The sequence below is a fragment of the Balaenoptera physalus genome (genome assembly GCF_965194825.1).
Source record: "Balaenoptera physalus genome assembly, chromosome: 3".
Classification (NCBI taxonomy): Eukaryota; Metazoa; Chordata; class Mammalia; order Artiodactyla; family Balaenopteridae; genus Balaenoptera; species Balaenoptera physalus.
Window position 1 is genome coordinate 38,594,564 of NC_138890.1, and position 21,182 is coordinate 38,615,745.

The following is a 21,182-nucleotide window of genomic DNA, read 5'->3' on the forward strand; positions in this document are numbered from 1 at the left end:
CAATTCCATGAAGGCTGAGAGAGGTGAGGAAGCTGCCCAAGAAAAGTTTGAGGCTAGCAGGGGTTGGTTCATGAGGTTTAAGGAAAGAAACCATCTTCATCACATAAAAGTACAAGGTTAAGCAGCAAGTACTGATGTAGAAGCTGCAAAAAGTTATCCAGAAGATCTAGCTAAGATCATTAATGAAGGAGGCTACACTTAAGAACAGATTTTCAGTGTAGACAAAACAGTGTTATATTTATAAGGAAGAAGATGCAGTCTAGAACTTTTATACCTAGAGAGGTAAGTGGCTACAAAGCTTCAAGGGACAGGCTGACCCTATTAGGGGCTAATGCAGCTGGTGACTTTAAGTTGAAGCCGATGCTCATTGACCATTATGAAAATCCTAGGACCCTTAAGAATTATGCTAAAATCTACTCTGCCAGTGTTCTATAAATGGAACAACAAAACCTGGATGACAGCATAACAGTTTACAGCATGGTTTACTGAATATTTTAAGCCCACTGTTGAGACCTACTGCTCAGAAAAAGATTCCTTTCAAAATATTACTGATCATTGGCAATGCATTTGGTTGCCCAAGAGCTCTGTCAGAGATATATAACAAAATTGAATGTTTTCATGCCTGCTGATATAACATCCTTTCTACAGCCCATGGATCAAGGAGTAATTTTGATTTTGATCTTCAAGACTTACCATTTAAGAAATACATTTCATAAGGCTATAGCTGCTGAAGATAGTGATTCCTCTGATGGATCTGGGCAAAGGAAATTGAAAACCTTTTGGAAGGAATTCACCATTCTACATGCCAGTAAGAACATTTGTGATTCATGGGAAGAAGTCAAAATATCAACATTAACAGGAGTTTGGAGGATGATTCCAGCCTCATGGATGACTTTGAGGGGTTTAAGTCTTCAGTGGAGGAAGTCACTACAGCTGTGGTAGAAATAGCAAGAGAACTAGAGTTAGAAGTTGAGCCTAAAGATGTGACTGAATTGCTGGAATGTAACAACAAAAACTGTAGCACAGGGCTTCCCTGGTGGCGCAGTGGTTGAGAATCTGCCTGCCAATGCAGGGGACACGGGTTCAAGCCCTGGTCTGGGAGGATCCCACATGCCGCGGAGCAGCTGGGCCCGTGAGCCACAATTACTGAGCCTGCGCGTCTTGAGTCTGTGCTCCGCAACAAGAGAGGCTGCGATAGTGGGAGGCCCGCGCACCACGATGAAGAGTGGCCCCGCTTGCCACAACTAGAGAAAGCCCTCGCACAGAAACGAAGACCCAACACAGCCATAAATAAAATAAATAAATAAATAAATATAAAAAAGTGTATATTAAAAAAAAAAAAAAGGAAAAAGAAACTTAAAAAAAAAACAGAACTGTAGCACATGAGAAGTTGCTTCCTATGAATGAGCAAAGACAGTGGTTTCTTGAGACGGAATCTACTCCTGGTGAAGATGCTGTGAAGAGTATTGAAATGACAACAAAGGATTTAGAATACTATATATTACATAAACTTAATTGATAAAGCAGCGACAGGGTTTGAGAGAATGGATTTTAACTTTGAAAGAAGTTCTACTGCCGGTAAAATGCTATCAAACAGCATTGCATGCTACAGAGAAATCCTTCATGAAAGGAAGACTCAGTGTGGAACACTTCATTCTTGTCTTTTTTTTTTTTAACATCTTTATTGGAGTATAATTGCTTTACAATGTTGTGTTAGTTTCTGCTGTATAACAAAGTGAATCAGCTGTACGTATACATGTATCCCCATATCCTCTCCCTCTTGCTCTCCCTCCCACCCTCCCAATCCCACCCCTCTAGGTGGTCACAAAGCATGGAGCTGGTCTTCCTGTGCTATATGCATCTGCTTCCCACTAGCTATCTATTTTACATTTGGTAGTGTATATATGTCAGTGCTACTCTCTCACTTCGTCCCAGCTTCCCCTTCCCCCACCCAGTGCCCTCAAGGCTGTTCTGTATGTCTGCATCTTTATTCCTGCCCTGCCATTAGATTCATCAGTAGCACTTTCTGAAATTCCATGTATATGCGTTAGCATATGGTATTTGTTTTTCTCTTTCTGACTTCATTCTGTATGACAGATTCTAGGTCCATCCACCTCACTACAAATAACTCAATTTCGTTTCATTTTATGGCTGAGTAATATTCCATTGTATACATGTGCCACGTCTCCTTTATCCAATCTTCTGTTGTTGGACACTTACATTGCTTCCATGTCCTGGCTATTGTAAATAGAGCTGCAATGAACATTGTGGTACATGACTCTTTGAATTATGGTTTTCTCAGGGTATATGCCCAGTAGTGGGATTGCTTGGTCGTATGGTAGTTCTATTTTCAGTTTCTTAAGGAACCTCCATACTGTTCTCCATAGTGGCTGTATCAGTTTACATTCCCACCAACAGTGCAAGAGGGTTCCCTTTTCTCCACACCCTCTCCAGCATTTATTGTTTGTAGATTTTTTGATGATGCCCATTCTGACCGATATGAGGTGATATCTCATTGTAGTTTTGATTTGCATTTCTCTGATGATTAGTGATGTTGAGCATCCTTTCATGTGTTTGTTGGCAATCTGTATATCTTTGGAGAAATGTCTGTTTAGGTCTTCTGCCAATTTTTGGATGGGGTTGTTTGTTTTGTCGATATTGAGCTGCATGAGCGGCTTGTATATTTTGGAGATTAACCCTTTGTCAGTTGCTTTGTTTGCAAATATTTTCTCTGATTCTGAGGGTTGTCTTTTCATCTTGTTTATGGTTTCCTTTGCTGTGCAAAAGCTTTAAAGTTTCATTAGGTCCCATTTGTTTATTTTTGTTTTTATTTCCATTTCTCTAGGAGATGGGTCAAAAGGATCTTGCTGTGATTTATGTCATAGGGTGTTCTGCCTATGTTTTCCTCTAAGAGTTTTATAGTGTCTGGCGTTACATTTAGGTCCTTCATCCATTTTGAATTTATTTTTTGTGTTATGGTGTTAGGGAGTCTTCTAATTTCATTCTTTTACATATAGGTGTCCAGTTTTCCCAGTACCACTTATTGAAGAGACTGTCTTTTCTCCATTGTATATTCTTGCCTTCTTTATCAAAGATAAGGTGACCATATGTGTGTGGGTTTATCTCTGGTCTTTCTATCCTGTTCCATTGATCTGTATTTCTGTTTTTGTGCCAGTACGATACTGTCTTGATTGCTGTAGCTTTGTAGTATAGTCTGAAGTCGGGGAGCCTGATTCCTCCAGCTCTGTTTTTCTTTCTCAAGATTGCTTTGGCTATTTGGGGTCTTTTGTGTTTCCATAAAAATTGTGAAATGTTTTGTTCTAGTTCTGTGAAAAATGCTATTGGTAGTTTGATAGGGATTGCATTGAATCTGTAGTTTGCTTTGGGTGGTATAGTCATTTTCACAATGTTGATTCATCCAATCCAAGAACATGGTATATCTCTCCATCTGTTGGTATCATCTTTAATTTCTTTCATCAGTGTCTTATAGTTTTCTGCATACAGGTCTTTTGTCTCCCAAGGTAGGTTTATTCCTAGGTATTTTATTCTTTTTGTTGCAATGGTAAATGGGAGTGTTTCCTTAATTTCCCTTTCAGATTTTCCATCATTAGTGTATAGGAATACAAGAGATTTCTGTGCATTAATTTTGTATCCTGCAACTTTACCAAATTCATTGATTAGCTCTAGTAGTTTTCTGGTAGCATCTTTAGGATTCTTTATGCATAGTATTATGTCATCTGCAAACAGTGACAGTTTTACTTCTTTTCTGATTTGGATTCCTTTTATTTTTTTTTTTCTTCTCTGATTGCTGTGGCTAAAACTTCGAAAATTATGTTGAATAATAGTGGTGAGAGTGGGCAACCTTGTCTTGTTCCTGATCTTAGTGGAAGCGGTTTCAGTTTTTCACCCTTGAGAATGATGTTGGCTGTGGGCTTGTCATATATGGCCTTTATTATGTTGAGGTGAGTTCCCTCTATGCCTACTTTCTGGAGAGTTTTTGTCGTAAATGGGTGTTGAATTTTTTCGAAAGCTTTTTCTGCATCTATTGAGATGATCATATAGTTTTTCTCCTTCAGTTTGTTAATATGGTGTATCACATTGATTGATTTGCGTATATTGAAGAATCCTTGCATTCCTGGGATAAACCCCGCTTGATCATGGTGTATGATCCTTTTAATGTGCTGTTGGATTCGGTTTGCTAGTATTTTGTTGAGGATTTTTGCGTCTATGTTCGTCAGTGATATTGGCCTGTAGTTTTCTTTTTTTGTGACATCTTTGTCTTGTTTTGGTATCAGGGTGATGGTGGCCTCATAGAATGAGTTTGGGAGTGTTCCTCCCTCTGCTATATTTTGGAAGAGTTTGAGAAGGATAGGTGTTAGCTCTTCTCTAAATGTTTGATAGAATTTGCCTGTGAAGCCATCTGGTCCTGGGCTTTTGTTTGTTGGAAGATTTTTAATCACAGTGTCAGTTTCAGTGCTTGTGATTGTTCTGTTTATATTTCTTATTTCTTCCTGGTTCAGTCTTGGAAGGTTTTGCTTTTCTAAGAATTTGTCCATTTCTTCCAGGTTGTCCATTTTATTGGCATATAGTTGCTTGTAGTAATCTCTCATGATCCTTTATTTCTGCAGTGTCAGTTGTTACTTCTTTTTCATTTCTAATTCTGTTGATTTGAGTCTTTCCCTTTTTTTCTTGATGAGTCTGGTTTCTCGATTTTGTTTATCTTCTCAAAGAACCAGCTTTTAGTTTTATTGATCTTTGCTATTGTTTCCTTCATCTCTTTTTCATTTATTTCTGATCTGGTTTTTATGATTTCTTTCCTTCTGCTAACTTTGGGGTTTTTTGGTTCTTCTCTCTCTAATTGCTTTAGCTGTAAGGTTAGGTTGTTTATTTGAGATTTTTCTTGTTTCTTGAGGTAAGATTGTATTGCTATAAACTTCCCTCTTAGAACTGCTTTTGCTGCATCCCATATGTGTTGGGTCATCGTGTTTTCAGTTTCATTTGTTTCTAGGTATTTTTTGATTTCCTCAGTGATCTCTTGGTTATTTAGTAGTGTATTGTTTAGCCTCCATGTGTTTGTATATTTTACAGATTTTTTCCTGTAATTGATATCTACTCTCACAGCTCTGTGGTCGGAAAAGATACCTGATATGCTTTCAGTTTTCTTGCATGTACCAAGGCTTGATTTGTGACCCAAGATGTGATCTATCCTGGAGAATGTTCCATGACCACTTGAGAAGAAAGTGTATTCTGCTGTTTTTGGATGGAATGTCCTATAAATATCAATTAAGTCCATCTTGTTTTTTTTTTTAAATTTATTTATTTTTTGGCTGTGTTGCGTCTTCGTTTCTGTGGAAGGGCTTTCTCTAGTTGGGGCAAGCGGGGGCCACTCTTCATCATGGTGCGCGGGCCTCTCACTATCGTGGCCTCTGTTGTTGCGGAGCACAGGCTCCAGACGCGCAGGCTCAGTAGTTGTGGCTCACGGTCCTAATTGCTCCGCGGCATGTGGGATCTTCCCAGACCAGGGCTCAAACCCGTGTTCCCTGCATTGGCAGGTGGATTCTCAACCACTGCGCCACCAGGGAAGCCAGTCCATCTTGTTTAATGTGTCATTTAACACTTGTGTTTCCTTATTTATTTTGATTTTGGATGATCTGTCCATTGATGAAAGTGGGGTGTTAAAGTCCCCTACTATTTTTGTGTTACTGTCAATTTCCCCTTTTATGGCTGTTAGCATTTGCCATATGTATTGAGGAGCTCCTTTGTTGGGTGTATAAATACTTACAATTGTTATATCTTCTTCTTGGATTGATCCCTTGATCATTATGTAGTTTCCTTCTTTTTCTCTTGTAATCGTCTTTATTTTAAAGTCTATTTTGTCTGATATGAGAATTAGTACTCCAGCTTTCTTTTGATTTCCATTTTTTCAGTCTGTGTGTCCCTACGTCTGAAGTGGGTCTCTTGTAGACAGCATATGTATGGGTCTTGTTTTTGTATCCATTCATCCAGTCTGTGTCTTTTGGTTGGAGTATTTAATCCATTTACATTTAAGGTAATTATCGATATGTATGTTCCTTATTACCACTTTCTTAATTGTTTCGGTTTTGTTATTGTAGGTCTTTTTCTTCTCTTGGGTTTCCTACCTAGAGACGTTCCGTTAGCATTTATTATAAAGCTGATTTGGTGGTGCTAAATTCTCTTAGCTTTTGCTTGTCTGTAAAGGTTTTAATTTCTCCGTCAAATCTGAATGAGATCCTTGCTGGGTAGAGCAATCTTGGTTGTAGGTTTTTCCCTTTCATCACTTTAAGTATGTCCTGCCACTCCCTTCTGGCTTGCAGAGTTTGTGCTGAAAGATCAGCTCTTAACCTTATGGGGATTCCCTTGTATGGTATTTGTTGCTTTTCTGTTGCTGCTTTTAGTATTTTTTCTTTGTATTTAATTTTTGATAGTTTGATTAATATGTGTCTTGGCATGTTTCTCCTTGGATTTATCCTGTATGGGACTCTCTGCGCTTCCTGGACTTAAGTTTGACTGTTTCCTTTCCTGTATTAAGGAAGTTTTCAACTATAATCCCTTCAAATATTTTCTCAGTCCCTTTCTTTTTCTCTTTTTCTTCTGGGACCCCTATAATTTGAATGTTGGTGTGTTTAATGTTGTCCTAGAGGTCTCTGAGACCGTCCTCAGTTCTTTTCACTCTTTTTTTTACTCTGCTCTGCAGTAGGTGTTTCCACTATTTTATCTTCCTGGTCACTTATCCGTTCTTCTGCCTCAGTTATTCTGCTATTGATTCCTTCTAGAGGATTTTTAATTTCATTTATTGTGTTGTTCATCATTGTTTGCTCTTTAGTTCTTCTAGGTCCTTGTTAAACATTTCTTGTATTTTCTCCATTCTATTTCCAAGATATTGGATCATCTTTACTATCATTACCTGAATTCTTTTTCAGGTAGACTGCCTATTTCCTGTTCATTTGTTTGGTCTGGTGGGTTTTTACCTTGCTCCTTCATCTGCTGCATATTTCTCTGTCTTCTCATTTTGCTTAACTTCCTGTGTTTGGGGTCTCCTTTTCACAGGCTGCAGGTTCGTAGTTCCCATTGTTTTTGGTGTCTGCCCCCAGTGGCTAAGGTTGGTTCAGTGGGTTGTGTAGGCTTCCTGGTGGAGGGGACTAGTGCCTGTGTTCTGGTGGATGAGGCTGGATGTTGTCTCTCTGGTGGGCAGGACCACGTCCACTGGTATGTTTTGGGGTGTCTGTGAACTTATTATGATTTTAGGCAGCCTCTTTGCTAGTGGGTGGGGTTGTGTTCCTGTCTTGCTAGTTGTTTGGCATGTGGTGTCCAGCACTGGACTTCGCTGGTCGTTGAGTGGAGCTGGGTCTTAGCGTTGAGACGGAGGTCTCTGGGAGAGCTCTCGCTGATTGATAATTACGTGGGGTCAGGAGGTCTCTCGCAGACCAGTGTCCTGAACTCGGTTCTCCCACCTCAGAGGCTCAGGCCTGAGACGCAGCTGGAGCACGAAGATCATGTCAGCCACACGGCTCAGAAGAAAAGGGAGAAAATAAATAAATAAAATAAAATAAATAAAGTTATTAAAATAAAAAATAAGAAAATATTATTAAAATTTAAAAAGTAATTTTTTAAAAAAAGAGCAACCAAACCAATAAACAAATCCACCAGTGACAACAAGCACTAAAAATTATACTAAGATAAACCTAAAAATCAGAAACTAGTCTGTCGTGTACAGCAAACCCCAAGTCTACAGTTGCTCCCAAAGTCCACGGCCTCAATTTTGGGAAGATTCCTTGTCTATTCAGGTATTCCACAGATGCAGGGTACCTCAGGTTGAGTGTGGAGATTTAATCCACTGCTCCTGAGGCTGCTGGGAGAGATTTCCCTTTCTCTTCTTTGTTTGCACAGCTCCTGGGGGTCAGCTTTGAATTTGGCCCCACTCTGTGTGTAGGTTGCCCTCTGGTGTCTGTTCTTTGCCGAGACAGGAGGGGGTTAAAGGAGCAGCTGATTAAGGGGCTCTGGCTCACTCAGGTCGGGAGGAGGGAGGGGTACAGTAGTTATAATTGGAATGTGGGGCGAGGCGCCGTAATGTTGCACCAGCCTGAGGCGCGCCATGCGTTCTCCCGGCGAAGTTGTCCCTGGATCACGGGACCCTGGCGGTGGCGGGCTGCACAGGCTTCCGGGAGGGGAGGTGTGGATAGTGACCTGTGCTTGCACACAGGCTTTTTGGTGGCTGCAGTAGCAGCCTTAGCATTTCATGCCTGTCTCTGGTGTCCGCGCTGGTAGTCGTGGCTCATGCTGTTCTCTGGAGCTCGTTTAGGCGGTGCTGTGAATCCCCTCTCCTCGTGCACCCCGTAACAAGGGTCTCTTGTCTCTGAGGCAGTTCCAGACTTTTTCCCGGACTCCCTCCCAGCTAGCTGTGGCACACTAGCCCCCTTCAGGGTGTGTTCAGGCAGCCAACCCCAGTCCTCTCCCTGGGATCCGACCTCCGAAGCCCAAGCCTCAGCTCCCAGCCCCCAGCCCCCACCCGCCCTGGCGGGTGAGCAGACAAGCCTCTTAGGCTGGTGAGTGCTGCTTGGCACTGATCCTCTGTGCGGGAATCTCTCCGCTTTGCCATCTGCACCCCTCTTGCTGTGTCCTCCTCCGTGGCTCCAAAGCTTCCCCGCCACCCTTACCCTGGTCTCCGCTCGCGAAGGGGCTTTCTAGTGTGTGGAAACTTTTCCTCCTTCACAGCTCCCTCCCAGAGGTGCAGGTCCTGTCCCTATTCTTTTGTCTCTGTTTTTTCTTTTGTCTCTGTTTTTTCTTTTTTCTTTTGCCCTACCCAGGTACTTGGGGAGTTTCTTGCCTTTTGGGACGTCTGAGATCTTCTGCCAGCATTCAGTAGGTGTTCTGTAGGAGTTGTGCCACATGTAGATGTAGTTTTGATGTATTTGTGGGGCAGAAGGTGATCTCCACGTCTTACTCCTCCGCCATCTTGAAGGTCCTCCATCCATTGTTGTCTTATTTTAAGAAATTGCCACAGCCACCCCATCCTTCAGCAACCACCATCCTGATCAGTCAGCAGCCATCAACCTTGAGGCAAGACCCTCCACCAGCAAAAAGATTATGACTCGCTGAAGGCTCAGATGATGGTTAGCTTTTATTTAGCAACAAAGTATTTTTAAATTAAGGTATGTACATTTTTTTTAGACATCATGCTATTGGACACTTAGTAGACTACAGTATAGTGTAAATGTAACTCTTATATGCACTGGGAAACCAAAAAATTCATGTGATTTGCTCTATTGTGGTATTCACTTTGTTGTGGTGGTCTAGAACTGAACCCACAGTATCTCCAAGGTATGCCTTTACTCATATAATGAAGCTGATTCTCCTTAAGTGAATAAAAACTTGTTTAGAATATGTTTATAAAATGGGTATAACTTGCAGTTCACAAGAATTAAACTTTAGAAAATCCGTGGGCACAGCTCAGTTAGTATGAACATTTAATATTAATACTCTAATTGAACTCATTAGAATTTGATAAATGTCAGGTTCTTTAATACTTAAAATTCTAAACTATGCTTTTCATTTTGAGTGATCTAAGGAATGTATTTTCCAGTGTCAATCCTACTTTAAAATTGAGACTATCCAGAACTACAGGGAAAAAAAGAGAAATTGTACAAAGTGACATGACCATTACTGTGAGAGTGTTTTCATGGTTTACATCCACATTAAGTGTTTTTCTCTAAAATTTTAAACTTCATTATTTTTAAATGCCTTGTGTTATTGTTAGGTTTATGAACCAGTGTATCAATTTTGTACATGTATGACTTAAGAGCCCATGGGTTTCAAATGATAAAAGTGTACTCTTTTTCATCCTTGTCTTGGGTGTGTAACTATGATTTCAAATGTAAAACTTTCCCAGGAGTTACTTATGTGTCAATACAGATAACTAGGTCTCCATTTTATGAAAGCTTGTGTAATTCAAAGCTATAGATGAGGGGTTCTCTCTTTTGGAACTGTTAGCATTTTGGGCTGTGTCATTCTTTGCTATGGAGCAGTTGCGTGCATTACAGGATGTTAACAACACCCTGTCTCTGCTAACAGATAGCAGAGTACCCCTTCCCCACAATTGTGAAACCAGAAAGTACCACTAATTGCCAAACGTTGCCACCCGGGGAACAAGATTTTTTCAGTTGAGAACTGCTGTTAGATAAAGGAATTGTAAAATGAATTTTATCATTATATACTCAACTCCTAATTTTGACAGGAATAAAATTGGTCCATTTCAGTGTCCGATATGTTTTCTTCTTTTGAACATTATCAGATCAAGGCACTAAATATTTAGTAGCTGGTCAGAAAGAAGCTGAAGAGAGAAAATAGGGTGGCCATGTGGCAGAGAAGATTTAAATGATGAAACTGGGTAAATGAACTGTTCAGTTGCTAGTACAGCGCTTAGGGTGTGGTAGGTACTCAAATCCCGGTGTTTGAACATCTCGGGAATTCCCTAGTGGCCCAGTGGTTAGGACTCTGCACTTCCTGGTCGGGGAACTAAGATCCTGCGTGCCGTGCTGTGCGGCCAAAAGAAAAAAATGAACATCTCACTATCTGGGATCTCTTAAATTGAGCAGTGCCTTTTGTTTGCACATATTGCGAAATATAACTTGGAGGGCTCACCACTTCGTTCTGTGTACAAATAGATTAGGTTTCTTTGGAATTAATATTGTTTGAAAGCTTTAAGTGGCCAGAATGTACAGATTGTTCCTACGTTGTTCAGTGACGCAGCCAGGTTGCTTGAGAGACTTAGAAATAAAGGTCTTTAATCAGCTGATGAATTGATAAGCTTCTAGGTTTTGTTGTTACTTATTTTTTAATAACTTGTATACTTCTCTTTATAGCAAGAGTTTTTCCTATTGTAAGCTATCCTTGGGGCTCTTTTTTATACATCTTACACATTCCTTATGCCCCCAAATAGTTGCAACCACAGGAAAGTAGTGTACCACAAGGGGTGTAGAGAAGTAGATTTTCAAAGTGTTCAGTTTACTGGTGCTCAGCGTTAATTGTTAGCATTGTACAGATTGCACAAGTGAAAAAAGAGGTTTAAGAAGGGGAAGATTTTATTCAGTTACAAGCAGAATGCAGGAATTCTTGCTTCTGACTAAATTAATGCATTCTACTCTTTAAATCTAAATTTAAAAATTCTAATACTGCTTTTGAACATCTCATCTGATTCAGTCTTAAAATAGGTATAAAATTCTGTTAAAAATAGAATTTCATGGCTCTTGCCTCAGAGTAAATTTTGGCCTAAAATGACTCATGGAATTTTGGATAATTCTTTCTCTGGATCCTTCTTATTTAGGCTTACTGTCTTGTTTTTTACTGTTGTAAGTGACCCACTCTGTTGAGACTGAGTAACCAAGAGTTTTCATTGCCAGCATGAGATTCCCTGAAGTTGTACATAACTTAGATATAGAGATCTTTGTTAATGTTGCCAGTTTTTTTTTCCCCCCAGTTTTTCTGTATAGTTTGGGAGGCAGTGCTCAGATTCTTCTCTCAGAAGAGATAGGTAAGTAGTGGCTGCCTGGCAAGACTAGTAGTTTAGCCTCCACCAAAGCCACTGCCCTGGCTCTGGCAAGCCAAGCTCGGCCGACCCAAAGGGGCTGCAGGCTTTCTGGGTCTGGCTGTCTTTACTGAGGTGGGGCCTATTGGTGAGTCAGCCAAACAGAGAAATTCTGAAGACTGTCTTGAGAGATAGGAGTTGAGCAAAGGGGAGAGGGTCTGAGGTGCTTAGGAAAGATGTTAATTTCTGTGGTAGGGTGATTGATGCAATGACAGGTCGGGCAGTCCTGGGAGAGGTTGCAGCATTGAGAGAGAGCTATTCATAGGGTCTTAGAAGAGGGCAAAGTGGGAGAGCTAGTGGGAGGAAACTGCTTAACCTCAGGGTGTTGTCATTGTGGCCTAAAGGTTGGTGATTATTCTGGAACGTAGTCATCCCTTAGTGTCCTATAATCTCAACAAATCACAGAGTGATGAAACATGGAAAGAGAAAAAGAACTAAAAAGAAAATCATAAAAAGAATTAGAAAGTTAAGAGGAAACTTTAAAAACAACAACAACAAAACAACCAAAGGAACATAGGGTAGGATAAAAGAAAAGGAAATAGTTGCATTAAACCCTTTAAAATAACCCTATGAAATAGAATGAGAGGTAAAATAAGTGATATTTAAAATAAAAAGGCAGAAAAAACTAGCTAAATGGAAAAATATGAATCTAGAAGTGAAGATAATAGAAGATAATTTTTAAATAAATAGAGTTGTGAATATAAAAATAAAAATTTAAAAAACCATTACAACATTCTATATTTTTTAAAATTTTTTTTAATTTTTAATTTTATTTATTTATTTATTTTTTTCATGCTTAGTGTTTTATTTCATAAAACAAGCCACGCTTCGGCCCTCAAAACCACGTCCCTGTGTCCCTCCCGTTTCCGCCTCCCAGCCGTCTGGCTTCTTATATTTTTTTCTTACAGCATTTGACACAATTGTAATTTACTAATTGTTAGCCTAAGTATTTGTTTAATGTATGTCTCCTCTCCTGGTTTGTAAGCTTCATCCTAACAGCAAGTGTGTCTTTCTTGTCTACTGCAGTATTTTCAGGGCCTAGCAGTGTGCTAGCAACATAGGTATACAGCAAATTCTTTTTGAGTTAGGATAAAAAAGTATAGAAAATATTAATTTTCCTTAGAAGTTTTGTTATGTGAAATTAGAATTTAAGGTAAGGGACTAAAGAAAAACAAAGAGGCTTTTAAAAAGAGGGTAAACTAAAGTAGCCTAGGAAATAATACAAAACAATTAACAAATGTCTCAGCAGTAAGAAATTCTTGATAATGTTGAGTTTCCTGAGTTTATTATGAAACATCAGTAATACGATGACAAAAGCAAACATGCGAGAGAAAATAAGACAGGGAACCCAACTCTGTCATCTCCTCCCCTCGCCCCTCTCTGTGAGAGAGCTCCTGGGACTGAGGTCCTTTTGGTCCATCTTTTGGCTTTTCCCCTTGGAGATAGTGCTCTTGTAGGCCCCCCTTTTTTATTGAGGTGAAATTCACGTAACAAAATTAACCTTTTAAAGCGAACAGTTCATATAGTACGTTCATAATGTTGTGTAACCGTCACCATTATCTAATTCCATTTTCATCACCCCAGAATAAAACCTGCTACCCTTAAATAGTTGTTTCCATTCCCCCTCCCCCTATCCCCTGGCAAACACCAACCTGCCTTTTGTCTTTATGGGTTGTCCCTGCCCTCTTTTTATTTTTTTTTTATTTTTTAATTTAATTTTTTTAAAGTCTTTATTGGATTTGTTACAGTACTGCTTCTGTTTTATGTTTTGGTCCTTCAGCCGCTAGGAATGTGGGATCTTAGCTCTCTGACCCAGGATCAGACCCGCACCCCCTGCATTGGAAGGCAAAGTCTTAACCACTGGACTGCCAGGGAAGTCCCACGTGGCCTCTTTTTAAACTGGATCTATTTGAGAGGGATGTGCTATGGCCAAAAAGAAATTATTTGGCTTTAAAGGCCTAGGTAGTACTGGGACTCAGAGCTACATATCTTTTAAATATAAATTTATTTCTTTAATAGCATTTTCAAAGACTTCGTAAACGTAAATGGTAGTTATGTGTCTATTTTATTTTAAACTTCATAATTCTCTTAATTCTTTAGCTTTCTATCTTAAAGCTATATAAAATATAATTACATTGACGGTTACCTATACTACTCTAGTAATCAGATATTTATATATAATTTGCACGTGTAGCGTTCGTGTCTCTCTACATTAAAACAGGATTTCGACCACTGACCTTCTGCAGTGGGTAATTCTTTGTTGTGGGGGCTGTTCTGTGCACTGTAGAATATTTTAGCAACATCTTGGCTTAGGTGCCAGTAGCACCCCTCCACCCTTCCAAGTTGTGACAACTAAAAATGTCTCCAGACATTGTGGACTATCCCGTCAGGGGCAAAATCACCCCTGGTTGACAGCCACTGCATTAGAATCATTCCCCTTGAGAATTTGGCTTTCTCTTTACTAGAAAGAGACTATTAATATGTTATTTGTTAAAAATAATCCTCCTAGAGTTATAGAGGAGAATTGCTAAATTACCCAAGAAGCTTAGTCATTCATTGGTTTTTATAATTGTTCCCAAAACTGCTTTAAATTTTTATTTTAGTTTTTAATGTTGATTTTTGGCAATACTCTCCTTGCTAATTATGTAAGGGTCATTTCTTGTTTGGCTATGTTATGCTAAAGGAATTCAACTTGATTGCCTAATAGGAAGTAATTTCATGGAAAAAGTAAATACAGCCATCTGAGTTTTTCAGAAATACTTGAAACATTAAAACTGTATTAAAGTACAGTGAATAAAGCATTCAGCAGGTGAAGAAAAGGAGAATTTTTTTAACACAAACTTTCCTACTTTGATGTCAGAAGAATTTAAGACAACCATGTTCTACTATTACCACTGAACTTATTGATAATAAATTAAATTCTCCCTTTTTGTGCTTCCCTCCTCTGCCCTAAAAGTTCTGTTTTCTCAGAGTGTAAAGGCTCTTTGGCCACTACTTAAATCTTGTTATTTCTCAGTGATCAATGTTAAATGAATTAAGTTTTAAAAGGAATATTTGATTTGATTTAAAATATATCTCAAAATAAGTTTGTAGCCTACTAAATATTATAATTCTAATTATAGATTCCCTGTAGACTTGAAAGTGACAGTTTTTAAGGACTGTCCTGCTACAAGCTAGTTTGCTAGCTAGTTTGTGATTTTACCTGTAACTAATTAAGTATAACTTGGGACAAAACTTTGGGGAAAAGAAGATGGGAGGGATGTTGGAAGCTAGTCAAAAGAGGGGAAATTCAATGTAATAGTATTAGGTGTTATCAGTTAAGTAGTAGGGTTGAGAGATGGCATCTCAACTGGCTTTTTCCTGGGCATAAATTATTTAATAAGGTCGTGGGAAGAAAGAAAATCCCACAAAGTGGAGCTTTGGCTGCTTCTCTGCATAGTAAAATTCAGTTTCAGTAAATTCTCTTTCCAGTGCATGGACGAAGGAGATGAAGCCCATCCCTCTAATTTTTTGTACCTAAATTTTTCCTTAGTATAGATGTGGAGAGAGGTGTTATTAACATAATATGCTTTTTATAAGAATGCTTTGCTGTAGCAACTTCTGTCTCCCATATGTGCTTGGAATGTATCTAATGCATTCTTATCATTTTACTTATTTAGGGACTACGTTAGGAGTGAACTGGAGTCCGCCTATGAAGGACCAATGTATTTAGAACCTCTCTCCATGAATCGGTTTACCACAGCCTTAATAGGTAAGTATTATAAAAGAATTAAAAGTGTACGTAGGAACCAACCAATCTTAATTACTATCTTCTAAAATTGGTTCATACTTAATACAAAAAATTGGAAAACTCAGTTATTCATGACGACTTTCAAAACATAGCCATTGTTAAATGTTAGTCTTTTTCTTTCATACATAGGTGTTTCTTATTTTACATGTTTATGATCACATATAGCCTGTAGTTCCTTGTGTTTTTTTAAGGGTAATGTAAGTATTTGGGAAGATTAATTGTAAAATAAAGCTAATAATTACTTTGTAAGATTAAAATGAAATATGTAATGTCTTAATATTGTTTACTGTTGTTGAAAGCCAGTATCCTATAGTCAAAAATAAAGTGCCAGAAACATCAAGAACTTGAGACATGATTGAAATATTCAGGTAGCAGAATGCTTAAAATAGAAGTGTTGGCTGGGACCCCAAAACAATATAGATACAGTCCAAAGTGAAATACTAGACCCTACCATGCCAAAGTTGCAAAAAAGAAAGTGAGAGAAAACCAGTATGTGATTCTTAAATTCACCCATGTAGAGGGTGTTAAGAGGTTGAATGTTGGGATTTGAAGGAGGATTTCTTTAGGGAGCTGTTTTCTCTAAAATACCTGCCGGGCCCTTCTCATTTAGAGAATTTAGTGGTAGACCATTTGGAGACACATATTTTTTTGTGGCTTAGGGGGGATACTACAGACTGGTATCCAACCTAGGCCTGCAATATCTCAAGCTACACCATCCAAAACAAGACACATGTGGCTTGTGAGCCCTTGAAATGTGACTAGTCCAAATTAAAATATACTGTAGTGTAAAACACACCCAATTTCTCAAACGTAGTACAAAAATGATGTAGAATGTCTTGTTAATTTTTTAATATAGATTGAATGTCTATGTGATAATATTTGGGATATATTAGGTTAAATAAAATATATTATTAATTAATTTTACTTTTTTTTTTTTTTACCTTTATAAAATGATGCTACCAGAATATTAAACATTGTATATATGGTTTGTATTATAATTCTAGTCTGATATAAAGGCCAGCACTGGGCTGGCTGGCTGGCTGTTGAGTTTCTGACTGTGGAGTGAAAATGTCTTGCAGGGTTCTCCTGTATCATCTAATCTGTGTAGGCAAACGATGTTAGTTTACTATGGACTAGATGAGGGCCCCAAGAGTCAGTGGAATTTTCTTAGGTCCTCCCAAGAGGGCCCTTATAAAGATGAGAAGACTCCAACAGGGACTGAACTTCTAGATTCCAAGGAGCTGAGGAAAGAACCAAAAACAGCCAGAGGAGGGTACATAACAAGCATCAAGGGTACTGCAGGTGAGAGATCCACAGTGATGGGAACAATCAGAAGAATCCTTAAAAGTGCCCAGGAGAAAGGAGATCCATTTTAAATACCCCAACTGCAGGGAGCACCAATACCATACCATTGTAAGAACATAGTTCAGTAAGAATTTTCTACTTCCCTCCCTCTCCTTCCCTGCCTGCTTCAGTCGTGAGTAAGTCAGGAAAAGAGTGAGACTGTGCTGGCAGAGAAAGAGGAAGAAGCTTGCCTTAACCTCTCTACTCCCTCTCACAATTGCAGGTTTTCTGTGATGCCATAGGAGGCCTCAGCTGTAATAAAGGAAAACTCTCAACTTTAAATCAGTTTCAAAGTTTTGTTTGTTATTAGATTGAGGTTAGATTAGATTAGATTAGATTGTGTAACCTGTGCTAGATTAGAAAAGGTATGGGACTTGCCTTAGGGGCAGGAGAACACTCAGTTCACAGAGTGGCTTTTAAAACAGTAGGACACAAAAATAATGTTGCTTTATGGCTGTTTCCCATGAATTGGTATATTCAGTAGTGGTAACATCCAAGTATGAAAATATTTGCTAGGTTAGAAAACTCATGAAGTGTTCTCTTTTATTCTATAATGGACACAATTTAGTATAAATCTGTATATTTCCTTAAATTTTTCCTATCAATGGTTATGATAGTGTGTTTACTCAACTAAGATTCAATTAATTGGAAATAAAACAAAATCCATAAACTATTAAGTAGCAATTTTCTTTAGACTTTGATTTTAAAGTAACTTTCTACTCCTTTTCTTCCATTTCACTAATGAACTTTTAATGAAAAATTAAGTAATTTGAATATGCCATCATTTCTTAGGATTACAGACTTCTTAGAGATAGTTCTTACAGTGGAATCCTGAAATCCAAAGAGTACATTGTGATTTTGATTTATTCAGAATTGTCAGTTGGAATAGGCATGTCAAGTTAAACAACTTCCTATTCTTCTGGAGCTATAGGAAAGATTTCCACTAACAGTATGACTCCTTCCTTCTTTCACCTAAATAAGAGGAGTAGTCTTCTCTTAAAGAGAATCACAGCATATGAATCATACTCTTCTGTGAAAGAAGATAAATGAAGCCTGTAACCCCAGAGCTGAACACCGAATGTGCTGTCCTAGACTTATGGGAATTTTCAGAGCTTAAAGGAAGTTTACATCATGCTGAACAAGGAAAAATTTTTTTTTTTTTTAAGAAGAAAAAAGAGAATTTTATTTGAGCCAAACTGATGATTATAACACCAGGCAGCAGATTCTCAGAAAGCTCTGAGAACTTGAACAAGGAAATTTAAATATCATAGCTATGAGTACAGTGAAAGTAAGACATACCAGAATGAAAATTCCTAATCATTCCTAATATTAAAGCATTTCCTCTGAGTATTTTATTTCTTTCAGAGTTTTAGCTAATTTTTTAATCAAAGAAATATACTTACTTTTAAAAGTCAAGAAATACCACAATTTTATGATGAAAATTGGCTTTCTCCTGTACCACTCCTCTCTACTCTCAGGTATCATTCCCCAGAGGCCTCTCTCCTTTCAACTCACCGTAACTTTTCCCTGCTGTTTTCTCTTTTGTCCCTTTCTGGAAATTCTCTTAATTGGATAAGGTTCCTCCCACATTGAGCCCCTAATTTTCTTACTGTTCCATTTTCCTTTTTCTCTCTCTCTGTCTCTCTCTTTGTCTTTTGTTTTACTTTCTGAGATTTCCCAACTTTATCTTACAACCCTTTTGTTGTTATATATTTTAATATCCTGGAGTTTGTTTTCTTTTTATTGTGACAGTCTTTTAAATTTCTTAGATATATTATTTACTTTGAAGCTTTCTTTTGTTCCTTGCGTTTTCTCCATTTGTTTTGGTCTTTGCCTTACCTGGGACAGCAGTATTTCTTAAGCCTGGATTAGAATCACCTGGTTATATTACATAAAAAATTATAAATACTGATGCCTAGACCCCATATGAGGCTGATAAACTGTAACTGTTACTTAAATATCCTTGTGTGATCATTTGTATTAAAGTGAGTTATTAAGTTGTCGATTGGAATCTCTTTAAGGCTTACCAACGGGTATGTTTCACATTTGGTGTCAAGTGGGACTGGCTGTTTTTGGGGGGACCCCTAAGTGTGCGTATTTGTAGGTCTTTTCACTTGGACTTGGGTCAGTTTCCCCAAAGAAGAATCTTTCTATCTCCTGTAGGGGAGGCTAGTGTCAGTGACAAGAGCTGGGTGGCAATAAACATGGCAGCAGTGTTTGGAGATCTAGAGCGATCTCATCTTTCTGGGTGCAGACTTTTATTTTAATCTCCGTTTTTCATTTGGGCACTGCACCTCACCTCTGCCCTGAGCTGTGCACGGTGCCCAGGAGCCTATTTCAGCCTTTCCGGAGAGCAAAATTCAGTCTTCTTCTCAGGGTGGGGAAAGAGTAGTGGCCTGATGGTTGTTTTCTAGCCCCTAAGATTTTGTTGACTTATCTTACTAGGTGGCCTCTCTTCTCAGTTTTCTTTTTCTATTTCTTTCTTTCTTTTTTTTTTTCTGAGGGTAGAAAGCAAGATTTATTGAGTACACTGCAGGGGAGCAGCGGGGGAGACCAAGAGGGGGTCTGCGCTGGGGGAAGGAGACTGGGCTTCTTTTATGGTCCGCTCTGGTCACCCTTGGGTTAATGTTCCACCCGTTTGGTGGTTAGGGCTCAGTGTGTCATAGCTCTATCTGCCTGGAATGCCAACTGCTTGTGACTGCTGGTAATTTCTGTTGGGGGGAGAGTGCATTTGTCTTATCTTAAAAGGACTGCCCCAGCCTAAGATGGCTGTTCTTTTGTTAAGCTCTACATTTCCCCCCGTCAGATCAGCAGAGTCGAATCATTGACATCTGGGCAACGACATCATCTTGGGCTACTTCCTGCTGAGAAGGGGCGACATTGGGTCCCAGTTGGCTTTGCTGGTCGGCTATGGGGCTGTGGGATTCTGTGTGAATAGAAATTTTGGGAGGCCTGTTTGAGAGTAGTCAACTGTATTGATTCTAGAGGTTGGAATCCTTGTCTTGTCACCATTTGTAACTTGATGGAATGAAGTCGGTTTTGTAGCAACTTGTTTGAAGTACTTGGTGACGTTGGTGGATCAGGATGGAAAGAGAAAAGAGGATCTCACAGTGTGCCTGGATTTGCCACAGACGAGCTGCCGCTGCCGAATGCACCAGGTGTTAGAAGTGAGGAGTCCCAAGGCTAGGCCCAAAGGACACTGCCACCCCATCGGGCAGGGACAGTCAGTCGATATGGGACTGGGCTTTAGGTCCGCCAGAGAGTCAGGATGTGCAATCCCTGGTCTCCAGGGACCTTAGACCATCGGCAGTGTTGAAGAGGAGAAAAGACTTTCCAGAACGTAGGCCTTGGGGTGACAGTGAGTCGGAGCCCGTCCGGAGGCCTTGGGTCCCGCTGAGCAATAACCCTGGACGGGGACCTTCAATTGCCCCAAGTCATTAGGTCGATCATTACTATCGGAAGACTGATTAGAAAAGGCAGAGAGAGGAGAGAGAGGCATTCCCTGTATGGGCCACCAAAATGCTGTGGAGTGCGGTGATGGGGCTGGCAGTGTGGGTGGTAAAAGAATTTACCAAGCCAGAAGTGAGGGTAGAAAGCGAGATCTATTGAGTACACTGCAAGGGAGCAGAGGGTGAGAGCAAGGCGGGGGGATCTGCCTCAATTTTCTTTATTATTAGGTGTTTTTCTCTTTCTTAATGCCTTTATGAATGTTTTTCATATGATTTGAATATCAGTTCTTTAAAAGCTAAAATTAGTACTTTGTGGGAAAAAATACCACATATGTTACATACAGTGTAGTAAATTGTTAATAAATTTTCAGCTTTGTATAAAAATAGTTGCCGTTTTTGAATTCTAACAATAATATGAATAGAACACAAATTAGAATCTAAAAATATTGTTTTGCTTTTCATTGGCAAGAAGGAAAAGAATTTGACTGATTCTTAAATTAATTTGGAAGATGACATGTTCAAGAATTTCTAAGAAATTCTGAGAGGAGCAATAAGAGGAGACTTGTCCAGTCAGTGAAAAGGAATACTGGGCACTGTCATCAGAGTAGAGCACTGAAAAAAAATAACAAGTTCCGACACAGACACAAAATATACAGAAGATTTTGAAGTATACCAAAGTGGCATTTCAAATTAATGAGAAAAGAATTGGATGATTCCAATAGCTAGTTTTGAGACAACTGACTACACATCTGGAAAAACAAACATAGATCTTTACTTTTTACCTTATTCTAAAATAATTTCCATATATATTAATTTTTAAATTAAAGAATATATATGTGATTACATGTATAATCTTGAGTAGGGGGAGCCATATAATTAACCATGGCACCAGAAGTAGAAACCATTAAGGAAAAGATTGATAGGTGTGACTCTTTATAATAAAAACTTTTATACTATGAGAGAAAAAAGTTATTAAAATACTCAAATGACAGATTGG

At 38.9% G+C, this 21,182-nt stretch overlaps 1 protein-coding gene across 2 annotated transcripts in view; it reads left to right on the top strand.

Annotated features, from left to right (window-relative positions):
• Positions 1–21,182, top strand: part of RNF145 (ring finger protein 145) — a 63,888-nt gene that overhangs the window by 20,131 nt on the left and 22,575 nt on the right. Inside the window, exons 2-3 of one of the 2 annotated variants that reach the window (XM_082456432.1) lie at positions 9,011–9,170; positions 15,262–15,353. In XM_082456432.1, coding sequence (XP_082312558.1) covers positions 15,305–15,353 — 49 coding nt within the window. In that variant the 5' untranslated portion in view covers positions 9,011–9,170; positions 15,262–15,304. The remainder of the gene's footprint in view (positions 1–9,010; positions 9,171–15,261; positions 15,354–21,182) is intronic. The other variant, XM_082456431.1, reaches the window with a different exon arrangement.